General features: G+C 37.0%; 5 protein-coding genes across 5 annotated transcripts; 1 reads left to right on the top strand and 4 right to left on the bottom strand.

Annotated features, from left to right (window-relative positions):
• Nucleotides 1-3,525: 3,525 nt before the first annotated feature.
• Nucleotides 3,526-4,303, bottom strand: LOC110769207 (18.5 kDa class I heat shock protein-like). The gene has a single exon (XM_088255436.1). The coding sequence runs from the start codon at nt 4,202-4,204 to the stop codon at nt 3,728-3,730; it is 477 nt and encodes a 158-aa protein (XP_088111562.1). The 5' UTR covers nt 4,205-4,303; the 3' UTR covers nt 3,526-3,727.
• Nucleotides 4,304-6,575: 2,272 nt separating this feature from the next.
• LOC110769202 (18.5 kDa class I heat shock protein-like) lies at nt 6,576-7,327 on the bottom strand. Its single transcript, XM_021973135.2, has one exon. It carries the CDS (start codon nt 7,253-7,255, stop codon nt 6,779-6,781), a length of 477 nt encoding a protein of 158 aa, XP_021828827.2. The 5' UTR covers nt 7,256-7,327; the 3' UTR covers nt 6,576-6,778.
• Nucleotides 7,328-9,929: 2,602 nt separating this feature from the next.
• LOC110769201 (18.5 kDa class I heat shock protein-like) lies at nt 9,930-10,688 on the bottom strand. Its single transcript, XM_021973134.2, has one exon. It carries the CDS (start codon nt 10,578-10,580, stop codon nt 10,104-10,106), a length of 477 nt encoding a protein of 158 aa, XP_021828826.2. The 5' UTR covers nt 10,581-10,688; the 3' UTR covers nt 9,930-10,103.
• A 1,558-nt stretch (nt 10,689-12,246) lies between these two features.
• LOC110769204 (18.5 kDa class I heat shock protein) lies at nt 12,247-13,252 on the bottom strand. The gene has a single exon (XM_088255647.1). It carries the CDS (start codon nt 12,883-12,885, stop codon nt 12,409-12,411), a length of 477 nt encoding a protein of 158 aa, XP_088111773.1. The 5' UTR covers nt 12,886-13,252; the 3' UTR covers nt 12,247-12,408.
• Nucleotides 13,253-13,284: 32 nt separating this feature from the next.
• LOC110769195 (uncharacterized) lies at nt 13,285-14,841 on the top strand. Its single transcript, XM_021973126.2, has 2 exons — nt 13,285-13,321; nt 14,312-14,841. The coding sequence occupies exons 1-2, from the start codon at nt 13,285-13,287 to the stop codon at nt 14,839-14,841; spliced, it is 567 nt and encodes a 188-aa protein (XP_021828818.2).
• Nucleotides 14,842-15,232: the final 391 nt, after the last annotated feature.

Genomic DNA, 15,232 nt, shown 5'->3' with positions numbered 1-15,232 from the left:
AGACACATACAACAAAAAGAAGCAGGAAATTTAAAGGAAGGGCAAAAAATATGTACCTTGCACATGCAGTGAGATATCATCATCATCATCATCATCAGTCTCCTCGTCATCCTCTTTGTGGGTCTGGGTTGAATCTTCTTCATGGGTTTGTGGTTATATGAATCAATGTGTGAGTGTAATATAACGCGTAGCTTCGCTCGGTTTGAACAGTGAATTCAAATCCATGTTGTTAATGTTAATAAGTAATAACAGAACTTTGTTAATGGGTTGATTGAGATATGGAATTGATATCAGATTTGAATTATTGGTTACACTGTTTATGAATTATAAGATTAGACACTGATTGCTAGATGAGTTTCAACATTTTCACACTGATATTTGGACTAACATTACTTTATTTGGATCCAAATGTAAGAGATTCTTATGCAAACAATGAAGTAATTCGATGTGTTCATATTGGTTTACTCTGTGTTCAGGAAAATCCAGATGAAAGACCCGCAATGCGAACCATAGTTCTCATGCTAAGCAGTTACTCTGTTACCATGGCATTTCCTCAAAAAGCCAGCATTTGTCCTGCATAGTTGAACTGAGCTGAACATGCCATCATTTACAAAGCATGATCAACCAACTAGCATATCATTGTCATTTTCTGTTAATGAAGAAGCCTCAATTGCTGAATTTTATACCCGCGGTAGTCTATATCGAACAAAGCATGATCAATGGCCAATTTGTTTATGAAATTAGGATTAAATTCACATTAAAAAGGAAATTAAGAACGTAATTAACTGGTTGCTACATGAATCAATTCATTAATATTTAAACCTGAGTTTGGACAATTACTGACAAAAAAAGCTTGAGTTTACCTCAAAATTAAAGAATTAACCTAAGCTGCACATAAATTTAATTCATTAATATAAGCTTTCTTCATGCATCAAATCAAATTACTTACAAGAGTAACTAATTACAAACTAATCTAATAAGCTAACTAGTCTCTTTAGGCCCTCGCAAGCTGAAGTGGGGATTGCACACTGTAAGCTTGGAACGAAAATAAGCATGTCGGGCGAAAGGAAGAGATTTTGTAAAGATATCTGCGAGCTGATTGGTAGTATTAACAAACTTTAAATGAAGAATACCATGCTGAACCAACTCCCTAATGAAGTGATAATCAACCTCAACATGTTTTATGCGAGCACTAAAAACAGTATTATAAACTAAATGAAGGGCAGATTGATTATCACACCAAAGTAACGGAGCAGAAGGAAGCTGAAAACCAATATCTTTAACAGCACATTACTCTATATCAACTCAAACTCATTATTTCAATTTCACTCAAGTTTGACATTTTGTAAGGGTTTTTTTTTTCTTTCTATATTTTGTATTAAATATGATATAGATCTTGTAATTTAAGAAGAGAAAAATGTAGCCCTATGTTCTCTTGTCATGGAGGGATTCGTATCAATCACTCATTTATATAAACAAATTAATTACAATGATTGATCCGTATGCAACTATGAAGTATACATATTATCGTTGTTTGGCTTCATGAAAATATTATGATTTGAGGAGTTAATGAAAAACACTTTACATGAATGATCTCAATGTTTAAATAAATCAAAGATATTTTACCTAATATTATTAGTTTCCTCTAATAAGTGTTTGGTATCTACTCAAAAATTATAATTCTTTTAAAAAAGATGAGTTTTCAAATAGTAATTTTAAGATCTAAAAATTTATTTGGTATTGAACTCCAAACTATTTTCAAGATCTTAAAAAAAATGAAATTAAAATAAGAAACCCTAGATTCCTAAATTGAAATTAGCAAAAGAAAAGGAAAAATCTGTGAGCTTTCAATAGAAACCCTAGAAACCCATAACATGAAAAAAGATTGATCAATTTTGGGTCGGGTAGTGTACGAATGAGACCTTGACGGCCTTGACAGAGGTGCGAACGACGGTGTCGAGAGGAAATTTTATATATATATAAAACTTCACTTGTTTTTGAGTTTGTTTTGGGTTTTTTTAAAAATGACCAAACAGGTTTTTTAAGTTTTTAACTTAAAATCTGTTTTTGAGTTTATAAAATTGAATCCAAGTAGCATACCAAACAAGCCCCTAAATTTCCCGAAATCTGCTGCATCATTATTTATCGAGACCGAAAAAAAATTATTTATCGAGACCAGGGGACTAGGATTAAGATTTGGGTAAAGCAAAAGCAAACAAAGCCCATGATAAGATATCAAAAGCGAAAAAGTAAATGTAACTTTAGATAGAGTAGAACATAAAAAATCTTAGGATCATAATTTAAAGTTTAATGCCACTCAAAAAGTTTCAAACACAAGAAAGAATTTTAGCAAAACTGAAACTAGAAAAGCAACCCATACAATTCAGAAAGGAACCAGGCAAAGCCTCAAAAACGCAAAACACAAATTAGCAAAATTACGATCAGAAATCACTCATTACATTGATGACAATTGACACTCCAAAATCAAACAAAGATATACATAATGTGAAATGCAGTAGAGAATACAGAGACGATATTAACCAGAGATTTCAATGGCTTTGGCATCAGGCTTCTTCGCCCCTGCCTTGGGAACATTGATACTCAGAACCCCATTCTCCATTGTAGCCTTAATCTCGTCTACCTTTGCATTCTCTGGAAGCTGAAACCTCCTCAAGAACTTGCCGCTGTTGCGCTCCACTCTGTGCCACTTGTCGTTCTTGTCCTCCTTCTCTACATTTCTCGATCCTCGTGTTCAAGAAAGCTGAATTTTCTCGGGAATGTGGAGAGTGGTGAGGATGGGAATGGGTCGAAATCGTAAAGCCGCTCGGTTATACTCGGATTTTTCAACTTTTTTTCAAAAGAAATCGTCGGCTATACTGGGGTTTTTCGAATTTTTTTTAAAGAAATAGTATTGCGGTGTGGCTATACTCCCCTTTTAATTTTGTAGTAATAGTATACTCGTATTTTCCAATTTTTTGAAAGAAATAGTATAGCCGACCGGCTATACTTTTATTTTCCAAGTTTTGTACGACTTTTTAAATTTTTTTTATAAATAGCATAGACGCTCGGCTTCAGTCGGTCTGAAAGTTTTTTAAAACGAAATAGTATAGCCAAGCGGCTATACACTGTTTTAAAATTTGTTTAGAAATAGTATAGCCGACCGGCTGTACTCGGTTTTTCAAAGTTCTTAAAAGAAATAGTATAGCCGGTCGGCTATACTCGGGTTTTGCCTAAATTTTCCGAAAGGAATAGTATAGCCGAGCGGCGATACTAGTTTTTTCCCATTTTTAAAAGAAATAGGGCTATACTCGGTTTTTCCAATTTTCTGAAAGGAAATAGTCTAGCCGATCGGCTATACTCGGGTTTTTTTCCCCAATTTTACCCAAAAAAAAGGTTCTATACTCGGTTTTTAAAATTATTATTTTAAAAATTAATTAGATAACCACAATAAAACTTGAATATAAGTTCATGAATCATTGCGGTTAACAGGAACCAGGCAAAGCCTCAAAAACCCAAAAACACAAATTAGCAAAATTACGATCCATGACTTTGATTAAGAACGAACATGGATGACACTTGACACTTGACACTCACAGACAGCCACACAATGACACAAACTCACATATAGAAATATATCCATCACTCTGATTTAGGCACTCTTTATTTCTACTACATACTCTGTGGATGCACTATAGAACCCAGATGATCTTGGATTCCTCAATTTTAATTAACCAGAGATTTCAATGGCTTTGACATCAGGCTTCTTCACCTCTGCCTTTGGAACAGTCACACTCAGAACCCCATTCTCCATTGCAGCCTTAATCTCGTCCACCTTTGCATTCTCAGGAAGCTGAAACCTCCTCAAGAACTTGCCGCTGCTGCGCTCCACTCTGTGCCACTTGTCGTTCTTGTCCTCCTTCTCTACGTTCCTCTCTCCGCTGATCTGAAGCACCCTGTCGTCTTCAACCTCCACCTTCACCTCTTCTTTCTTCAGTCCCGGAAGGTCTGCCTTGAACAAGTGGGCTTCCGGGGTCTCCTTCCAGTCGATCCTCGTGTTCAGGAAAGCTGAATTTTCCCGGGAAAATTCAGGGAATGTGGAGAGTGATGAGGAGGAAGGGAATGGGAAATCCTTGAATGGGTCCCAGGCATCGAGAGAGAGAGGGTCGAAAATGCTGCCTCGTCGGAAGCTGGGAATGATCGACATTGGAAAAATTGATGGATTTTGTTTGGATGCTGAGAAAGTTTTGAGAATATGAGTCGTTAGAGAATTTGCTTGATTGGTTTGGGAAAGTAGAAGATTGGTTGGGTATTTAAAAGGAAGCCAAGAATAATCTAGTAAAGACTGGGCCTTGAAAACGCTTCTGTGATTTTCTCTGGAAAATTCTAGGATTCTCGAGAATCTGTGGGCGAGGCTTCTTTGTGGGGCCCATAACACAGTTAGACGAGTGACGGACCACTGGACTTCAAAATTCACTCAAACTACCCAGCACATTTTTGTAAAATTTGAAATTCACTTTTTACCCTTCAAAGAAAATTAAAAACAAAAAAATAAAAACCCATGAGATTCAAATTGAAGGAACATAACATAATATAAATATAAGAACTGAATATGAATCAAGAAATGGAATAATTAGGTGGTCTAACAATTTTATTTGAGGATTTGCAAGTTTTTCATATCTTTAATGAGATTAATATTTTTTTTTTTTCTCAATCATGGTGTGGTCTAGTGTCACGTGAAGAATTAGCATGAATTGGAAAAAATAAAAATAAAAATAAAAATTGCGAGATTGATAATATTTCTTACTAATTATCTGGAACAAGGGTAAATACGAAACACACAACAAAAAGAAGAAGGAAATATAAAGGAAGGGCCAAAAATATGTAGTGCTCCCCGAATAGTTTATAAGATTGAATCCAAGTAGATAACCAAACGAGCCCCTAAATTTCCCGAAATCAGCTTCATCATTATTTACCAAGACCAGAGGACTGGGATTAAGATTTGGGTCAAGCAAAAGCAAAAAAGGCCCATGATAAGATATCAAAAACGAAAAAGTAAATGTAACTTTAGATAGAGTAGAACATAAGAAATCTTAGGATCATAATTTAAAGTTTAATGCCACTCAAAAAGTTTCAAACACAAGAAAGAATTTTAGCAAAACTGAAACTAGAAAAGCAACCCATACAATTCAGAAAGGAACCAGGCCTCAAAAACGCAAAACACAAATTAGCAAAATTACGATCAGAAATCACTCATTACAGTGATGACAATTGACACCCCGAAATCAAACAAAGAAATACATAATGTGAAATGCAGTAGAGAATACAGAGACAATATTAACCAGAGATTTCAATGGCTTTGGCATCAGGCTTCTTCGCCCTTGCCTTGGGAACAGTGACACTCAGAACCCAGAGGTCGAATGGCGAGAATGGCGAGGAGGATGGGAATGGGAAATCGTTGACTGGTTCCCAGAGGTCGGCGCAGAATGGGTCGAAATATTATGGCCGCGCGGCTGTACTCCCTTTTAATTTAAAAAAAGTATAGCCGAATGGCTATACTCGTTTTTAAATTTTTTAAAAAGAAATCGTATGGCCGGCGGCTATACTCCGGTTTTTCTTTTAAAAAGTGGTATAGCCGGGCGGCTATACTTGGTTTTTCCCAATATTTTTCAAAAAGAAAACGTATAGCCAAGCGGCTATACGTCATTTTTTTAAATTTTCTGTAAATAGTATCGCCGCGCGGCTGTACTCGGTTATTAAAATGTTTTTAAAAAGAGACATTATAGCCGATCGGCTATACTTGGATTTTTAATTTTTTTAAAAGAAATAGTCTAGCCGCTAGGCTATACCCTCTTGTTTAAATTTATTTCAAAAATAGTTAAGCCGGTCGGCTTTACTCCGCTCCATTTTTATATTTTTCATTAGTAAATAGTATAGCCGTTCGGATATAACTCGTTATTTCAATTGTTTTAAAAGAAAAAGTATAGCCGGCTGTACTCGGTTTTTTCTCAATTTTTTTATTATAAAAGAAATAGTATAGCCGCCCCGGCTGTACGCCGCTAAAGCAAAAGTGTAACTTTAGACAGAGAGAGTCGAACATAATAAATCTTAGAATCACAATGCAATATAATTTAAAGTTCAATGCCACAAAATAATTTAAAAGTTTCAACAACAAGAAAGCATTTTACTAAGAGAACTGAAAACAGAAAAAGTTCTTGAGGCAGAGTTGTTGGGTATTTTCTGGGATTCTGGGTTTCGAGTCGTGGAAGTGGAGTGCGATTCAAGTGCTGCTGTGGATCTTTTAAATAGACTGTCCGCTCATACAATCTTTAGCATCATTAAAGTAAATTAATGATGAGTGCTGACTGGAATTGCTCAGTTAGGCACATCTTTTGTGAACAAAACTGTGCTGCGGATGCTTTGGCTGCTAGGAGTTTTGAGTTTGATCCTGGTCTGCAGATTTTTGACAAGGTGTCAGCCTTCCTTGTGGATATTCTCGCTGCTGATGCCTGTGGTGCTTCCAGGCCCCGTTTCTTTAGCACTTAGTTGTTTTCTTTGCCTCAAAAACCAAACACAAATTACCAAAATTACGATCCCTTTATTAAATTAAAAACGAACAAGTTACAAGCGATTATGTTACAACCACTCACACTCATTTCATTGATATCAACATTCTTGACAACTGACACTCCAAAATCAAACGTAGAAATACATAATGGGAAGTGCATGCAGTAGATAATACAGAGACGATATTTGTCAAACAAAGGACTCGCCAACAATATTAACCAGAGATTTCAATGGCTTTGACATCAGGCTTCTTCACCTCTGCCTTTGGAACAGTCACACTCAGAACCCCATTCTCCATTGCAGCCTTAATCTCGTCCACCTTTGCGTTCTCAGGAAGCTGAAACCTCCTCAAGAACTTGCCGCTGCTGCGCTCCACTCTGTGCCACTTGTCGTTCTTGTCCTCCTTCTCTACGTTCCTCTCTCCGCTGATCTGAAGCACCCTGTCATCTTCAACCTCCACCTTCACCTCTTCTTTCTTCAGACCCGGAAGGTCTGCCTTGAACACGTGGGCTTCTGGGGTCTCCTTCCAGTCGATTCTGGTGTTCAGGAAAGCTGAATTTTCCCGGGAAAATTCAGGGAATGTGGAGAGTGATGAAGAGGAAGGGAATGGGAAATCCTTTAAGGAGTCCCAGAGATCGAGAGAGAAAGGGTCGAAAATGCTGCCTTGTCGGAAGCTGGGGATGATCGACATTGGAAAAGTTTGAGAATTTGAGTCGTTAGAGAATTGCTGCTTTGCTTGATTGGTTTGGGAAAGTAGAGGATTGGTTCAGTATTTAAAAGGAAGCGAAGAATATTCTAGTAAAGACTGGGCCTTGCAAACGCTTCTCTGATTTTCTCTGGGAAATTCTAGGATTCTCGAGAATCTATGGGCGGGGCTTCTTTGTGGGCTGGGCTCATAACACAGTTGGACGAGTGATGAACCACTGGACTTCAAAACTCACTCAACCTACCCTGCACTATTTTTGTAAAATTTAAAATTCACTTTTTACCCTTCAATGGAATAATTAGCTGGTCTAGTGTCACGTGAAGAATTAGCATGAATTAGGAAAAATAAAAACAAAAACAGATATTTAGTCATATACCCATTCTAAGCACTAATAATATAGATAAACCCTACACATCATATAATTTCTATAAACAAACAAAAAAAAAACCCAAAAAATGACAATTGACCCTATTGAATTCAATTTTGATTATTAAATTACTTTGATGCCCTATTGAGCGTTTTGGGTTTTTTTCATGAGGTTTTGGGGTTGGGTTTGTTTTAAGAAATCAATGGCAATTTTGTAATTTAAAAGAAATTAAAAGCCTTTTTGTTATGTTGTAAATGAGTTTTGGGTGTGTTTCTAAAGTCCGTTTCATATATGTTTTTTTAATAATTTGGGCTTCTAGATTGGGTATAATAGTGAATCTCTCAAATAAAAATTGCGAGGCTGATAATATTTCTTACTAATTATCTAGAACAAGGGTAAATACGAAACAGTATACAGCAAAAAGAAGCATGAGATATAAAGGAAGGGTAAAAAATATGTAGTGCTACCTGGCACATGCATTGAGAAAACACTATCATCATCAACGTCGTCATAATCATCATCAGTCTCCTCATCATCCTCTTTGTGGGTCTGGGTTGAAACTTCTTCATGGGTTTGTGGTTATATGAATCAATGTGTGAGTGTAAATGTAACAACGACTCTTGCCAACATGTAACAACGACTCTTTCAAAAAAAAATTAAAAGAAATAGTAGGGCCGACCGGCTATACTCGGTTTTTCTCCTGATTTTTCTAAAGAAATGGTCTAGCCGCGCGGCTATACTTTGATTTTTCAAATGTTTTTTTTAAAAAAGAAATAGTATCGCCGCACAGCTATACTCCTTTTTTCCATGCAGTGAGAAAACAATGTCATCATCATCAACGTCGTCGTCTTCGTCATTATTCTCATCATAATCATCATCAATCTCCTCATCATCCTCCTGGTGGGTCTGGGTTGAATCTTGTTCATGGGTTTGTGGTTATATGAATCAATGTGTGAGGGTAATAGAACAACGACTCTTGCCAACATGTAACGACGACTCTTTCAAAAAAAAATTAAAAGAAATAGTAGGGCCGCTCGGCTATACGCGGATTTTTCAAATTTGTTTAAAATAAATAGTATAGCCGCTCGGCGATACTCGGATTTTCCTAATTTTTCAGACGGAATAGTATAGCCGCATGGCGATACTCGGTTTTTCCATGCAGTGAGAAAACACCATCATCATCATCAACGTGGTCATCTTCGTCATTATCCTCATCATAATCATCATTAGTCTCCTCATCATCTCTTGGTGGATCTGGGTTGAATCTTCTTCTTGGTTTTGTGGTTATGTGAATCAATGCGTGAGTGTAATATAATGACGACTCTTGCCAACATGTAGCTTCACTTGGTTTGAATAGTGAATTCAAATTCATGTTGTTAATGTTAGTAAGTAATAACAGAACTTTGTTTATGCTCACATAATCTGCATAAACTAGTTGATTGAGATCAAATTGATATCATATATGAATTTTGTTAAGATTCAGAGGAACAGGTCATTGGCCCACTATTAAACAACACCAATATTGCTACATGAATCAATTCATTAATATTTAAACCTGAGTTTGGACAATGACAGACAAAAAAAGCATGAGTTTACCCCAAAATTAAAGTGTTAGCCTAAGCTTTCCCTCAAAATTAAAGAGTTAGCCTAAGATGTATTGAAAGAGTTTAGGTGGGTAACCAAGGTGGTTGGTGTGAGTGGTTCGACACTCTCATTCCTTAAGAGAGGTCAGGGGTTCGATCCCTGCTCTCGTACGGAGTCACCACTTTGGCCAACACTTTACCCCTTACGGGCCGACCCGGTGTGAGTAGGGATTAGTCTGGGTTGTGGTTAAGGTTTAAAGGTGCCACCCATAGTTGGGGCCCATCCAGGACCACCTCATGGTTCAGACAAAAAAAAAAGAGTTTAGGTGGGTCTCAAATCATGAGCTGGTTGGGTAAATATTTTCTTTTTCACTGATTCTTATAAATATTTGCCATATTTTCACCACTCCAAGACTCTTTTACTTATAACTATTAAATAGAAGAGTTAAGATGATATTGATTTTCCTCACACAACTATTGAAGCTGTCAAGAAAGCAAAAATCGATGAAGCGATTCATCTTTAGGCTTCCCATTAAACGTTAGAAAGCAAAAAGATTTCATTATATTATTTACCGTCATGTTAAGGACACTGCTTCATTATTTATTGATTCAAGAGGATTAGGCTTAAGAATTGGGTTAAGCAAAAGCAAACAAAGCCCATGATAAGATATCAAAAGCGAAAAAGTAAATGTAACTTTAGATAGAGTCGAACATAAGAAATCTTAGAATCACAATGCAATATCATTTAAAGTTTAATACCACTCAAAAAGTTTCAAACATGAAACCAGAACTCACTCATTACATTTATGACAATTGACACTCCAAAATCAAACGAAGAAATACATAATGTGAGTGAAATGCAGTAGAGAATACAGAGACGATATTAACCAGAGATTTTAATGGCTTTGGCATCAGGCTTCTTCGCCTCTGCTTTGGGAACAGTCACACTCAGAACCCCATTCTCCATTGCAGCCTTAATCTCGTCCACCTTTGCATTCTCAGGAAGCTGAAACCTCCTCAAGAACTTGCCGCTGCTGCGCTCCACTCTGTGCCACTTGTCGTTCTTGTCCTCCTTCTCTACATTTCTCTCTCCACTGATCTGAAGCACCTTGTTGTCTTCAAGCTCCACCTTCACCTCTTCTTTCTTCAGCCCCGGAAGGTCTGCCTTGAACACGTGGGCTTCTGGGGTCTCCTTCCAGTCGATTCTGGTGTTCAGGATAGCTGAATTTTCCCGGGAAAATTCAGGGATTGTGGAAAGTGATGAGGAGGAAGGGAATGGAAAATCCTTTAAGGGTTCCCAGAGATCGATGGAGAATGGGTCGAAAATGCTGCTTCTTCGAACGCTTGGGATTAGCGACATTGTGCGAACTTGTGGACTTGTTTGGATGATGAGAAAGTTTGAGTATCGAATTGGAGTGGCAAGAGAATTGCTGCTTTGCTTGACTGGTTGGGAAAGTAGAGGATTGATTGCGTATTTATATTGGGGCCGAAGAGTTTTCTAGAATAGACTGGGCCTTGCGTATTTGTATGGATTTCTCTCAAACTTTCTAGGATTCTCAAGTGGCTTCTTTGTGGGCTCATAAGAGCAGTTCCACTCATTTGCCATGGCAAAAGATAAGAGCAAGGCAAGGGCTACTACTATTCATGTAAATAGTGGTAGCCCTTGCAAAAGGCTTCTGGTGTTTCAACCCATTGCCATGGCTATCCAAGGACAACCACTATTCACATGAGATATGAAGGAAGGAATTTGTATAGAGTTTTGGTGTGGAAAGTGAATAATCTGACTAAGTATTTATTTAAAAATATTCAGAAATATTTAGATTTTTTATATAAAACATTCGGTGATGACGTCAGCATACCCAGGCAACATCCAAGGCTATACTTTGTTTTTAATTTTTTTAGCCGTACGACTATGCTAAGTTTTTCCAATTTTTTTTTTAAAAAAGACATTTTTTACAATTGTTTTAAAAGAAATAGTATAGCCGCGCGGCTATAATTGGCTCGTTTTTTTAAAAAAATAATAAATTCGGTTCTATACTCTCTTTTTTATACTTTTCCAAAAAGAAATAGTATCGCCGGACGGCTATACTCGGTTTTATTAATTTTTTTTATAAAAGAAATAGTATAGCCACGAGGCTGTACTCTGCTCTTTTTGTTTTTTGTTTTTTGTTTTTTCCATTAGTTATATACCTATTCTTAGCACTAAAACTATAAATAAACACTACACCATTTAATTTCTATAAACACACCTAAAAAATGATAGCTGGCCCTATTTAATATAATTTTAATTATTAAATTACTTTGATGCCCTATTGAGTGTTTTGGGCTTTTTTATGAGGTTTTGAGATTATGTTTGTTTTAAGAAATCAATGGCAATTTTGTAATTTAAAAGAAGTTAAAAGCCTTTTTGTCATGTTGTAAATGGGCTTTGGGTGTGTTTCTAAAATCCATTTCATATAAGGTTTTTTTAATAATTTGGGCTCCTATATTGGGTATAATAATGAATCTCCCTAATAAATACGGTTCTATACTCTTTTTTTTACTTTTCCGAAGAGAAATAGTATAGCCGATTTACTTTTCCGAAGAGAAATAGTATAGCCGGTCGGCTATACTGGGTTTTTCCAAATTTTTCAGAAAGGAAATAGCATAGCCGCGCGGTTTTATACTCTGTTTTTTTTTTTTTTTTTCCATTTTTTTACAATTAATTAGATAACACGATAAAACTTGGATATAAATTCATGAATCATTGCTGTTAAAAACTGGGTGAATTTTTTGGCCAGAAATCTGATGCATCATTATTTATTTATTGAGTCCAGAGGATTAGGATTAAGATTTGGGTGAAGCAAAAGCAAACAGAGCCCTTGATTAGATATCAAGAGACTCTAATTCAGAAACAAAAGTAAATGTAACTTTAAATAGAGAGAGTTGAACATAATAAATCTTAGAATCACAAAGCATTTTATTAAGAGAACTGAAAACAGAAAAAGTAACACATGCAAATGCGATTCAAAAACCCAAAACACAAATTAGCAAAATTACGATCCCTTTATTATATTAAAAACGAACAATTTACAAGCCATTATGTTACAAACACACACACTCATTTCATTGATATCAACTGACACTCCAAAATCAAACATAGAAATACATAATGTGAAGTGAATGCAGTAGAGAATACAGAGACGATATTAACCAGAGATTTCAATGGCTTTGACATCAGGCTTCTTCACCTCTGCCTTTGGAACAGTGACACTCAGAACCCCATTCTCCATTGCAGCCTTAATCTCGTCCACCTTTGCATTCTCAGGAAGCTGAAACCTCCTCAAGAACTTGCCGCTGCTGCGCTCCACTCTGTGCCACTTGTCGTTCTTGTCCTCCTTCTCTACGTTCCTCTCTCCGCTGATCTGAAGCACCCTGTCGTCTTCAACCTCCACCTTTACCTCTTCTTTCTTCAGCCCCGGAAGGTCTGCCTTGAACAAGTGGGCTTCCGGGGTCTCCTTCCAGTCGATCCTCGTGTTCAGGAAAGCTGAATTTTCCCGGGAAAATTCAGGGAATGTGGAGAGTGATGAGGAGGAAGGGAATGGGAAATCCTTGAATGGGTCCCAGAGATCGAGAGAGAAAGGGTCGAAAACGCTGCCTCGTCGCAAGCTGGGAATGATCGACATTGGAAAAATTGATGGGTTTTTTTTGGATGCTGAGAAAGTTTGAGTGTCGATTTGTAGTGGTTAGAGAATTTTTGCTTTGCTTGACTGGTTGAGAAAGCTGGAGGATTGATTGCACATTTATACGGGGCCGAAGAGATTTCTAGAATAAACTGGGCCTAGCGTATTTGCATGGACTTCTCTCAAACTTTCTAGGATTCTCTTTGTATCTGTCGGCGGGCTTCTTTGTGGGCTCCTAATAGTTGACGAGTCATGGACCGCATGAACGTATGAGGGGAAAAGAAGAACCGGTGAAACAGTTAAACCGACCGAATTTAACCGAACCATCCCATTTGATTTGTTTGCCTCTGTTCTATTCCGGTTCGCTTATCTTCAAAAGTGAAAACCAAACCGAATAAAACAATGGATTTGATTCACTTGCGATTTGTTGGTCCAACTGGTTCTATTCGATTTGAGTTTTGCATGGACTTAAATTTTTTGTTAAGCTTGTCCCTTCAGAAACCCAAAAATGATACTCAACTCCCTAAATTAATCAATCCATGGATTCATAGAGACAAAAACAAAAAGATAGCGGATGATGATGATGATGATGAAGGATATAAGATCGTGAGGGATATGAGGGAAGTTAGGGTATTTTTTTCATCTGATAAATATAAGAGAGAGAGAGAGAAAGAGATCTAATCTGATAAAAAAAGGAGACCAATAAATATTTTAATAAAAAGGATATAATTATCTTTTCAATGATTAATATAAGGTGGGCCAATGAATCTGAGCCTCCTTTTTGGCTTAATCCAAAATAACAATTCTTTTATAGGTATTAAAACCCAAACTAAAATACCCAATGTCTCAAATACTAATTAATAAAGTTAATTATGTCTAATACCTAATTTTCCTTAAATCTTATGACTCCATATGGAAAGTATACAAGCCTAGTTAAATGATGCAGACAGATCTTCTAACCCAAGACCTTAAGTTTTTAAGTTTGTCTTACAAAATTAAGACAAGTTCAGCTGTGCCTGCTATCTTGAAATGCACCTTCATCTGGGCCTAGACTCAAGTCCCTTAATTTAGGTTTATGTGGAGGTTGGATGTTGTTTTAGGTTAAGAGGCTGCTCAGGGATGGCTACTTTCTCAGAGATAATTCAGGCTTGATTTTGACGTCTCTTGCCATGTCATTTTCATTTGTGCACGATGCATGATTGACATGGAATAATATTTTGAGTAACTATTTGTTGATGTCCTCATATATCTCATTGCTTCTGAGGCTTCTCTATTTATGTCTTCTGTCTGAGATTTGTTTTTGATTTATTTGTTATCATTCAATTCCAATTGGTCACAGTATCTGATTTTTTGGGTTTTTGTGATTATCATTTGTCATCATACCCCATTTTTTATTTGTACTTGACTGTGAACTCCAAACTTAAAACAGGTAGCAAGGCAGAAGAACCAAAGGCTGGAGGAGACTCTTTGGCTCAACTTGGAAAAGGAGGGGCTGCTCTCAAACTTTGTAGGACTTGTGGTAAGAAGGGTGACCACTGGACTTCACAGTGCCTGTATAAGGATCTCGCCCCACAGGCTGAAGCATTTAGCGATAAGCCTCCTACATCAGATGCTGCAGCTGGAGCTGCTGGAACTGGCAAGTATGTTCCTCCAAGCGTGAGAGCAGGGGCAGACAGAACTGGATCTGATATGAGACGAAGGAACGATGAGAACTATGTTCGTCTCACCAACCTTTCAGAGGACACACGGGAGCCTGACTTGCTTGAACTTTTCCGGCCTTTTGGTGCTGTAAGCCGTGTTTACGTTGCTCTTGATAAGAATACTTCAATTAGTAGAGGATTTGGGTTTGTCAACTTTGTGAATAGGGAAGATGCCCAGAGAGCAATCAACAAACTGAATGGTTACGGTTATGACAATCTCATCCTCAGGGTTGAACGGGCCACACCCAGGACAAATTAATCTTATAAAGATATTTGCGTTAAGAATGTTTTGCGGGATTTTGGCCCTATAAAGTTTTTGTTTAGATGCTTTATTGAAATTTGGCAAGAAGTCACTCTTAGTCCCTGTAGTTAGCCACTTTTATCACTTTAGTCTTTGTCGTCTCAATTTGGTTAATTTACAAACTCTCATTTCTGTCAAATTAGAGTAACTTCCGTTACCCGTGGAGGGGCAATTCGGTCAAAATATTAAAAAAATTATTCCTTTTAAAAATAAACAATACAAAATGGAAATTTTAATTTATACAAATTAAAATTTAAAAATTAAATTTTTTTTCTTCTTCTCCCAATCTCTCCCGTCCCCTCCCGCTCCCCTAACTTCACCATCAAACCAAAACCACCACTCAACCTAA

This window comes from Prunus avium, chromosome 6 (genome assembly GCF_965620075.1).
Source record: "Prunus avium chromosome 6, drPruAviu1.hap1.1, whole genome shotgun sequence".
NCBI lineage: Eukaryota > Viridiplantae > Streptophyta > Magnoliopsida > Rosales > Rosaceae > Prunus > Prunus avium.
This window is presented reverse-complemented; position numbering and strand designations above follow the sequence as displayed.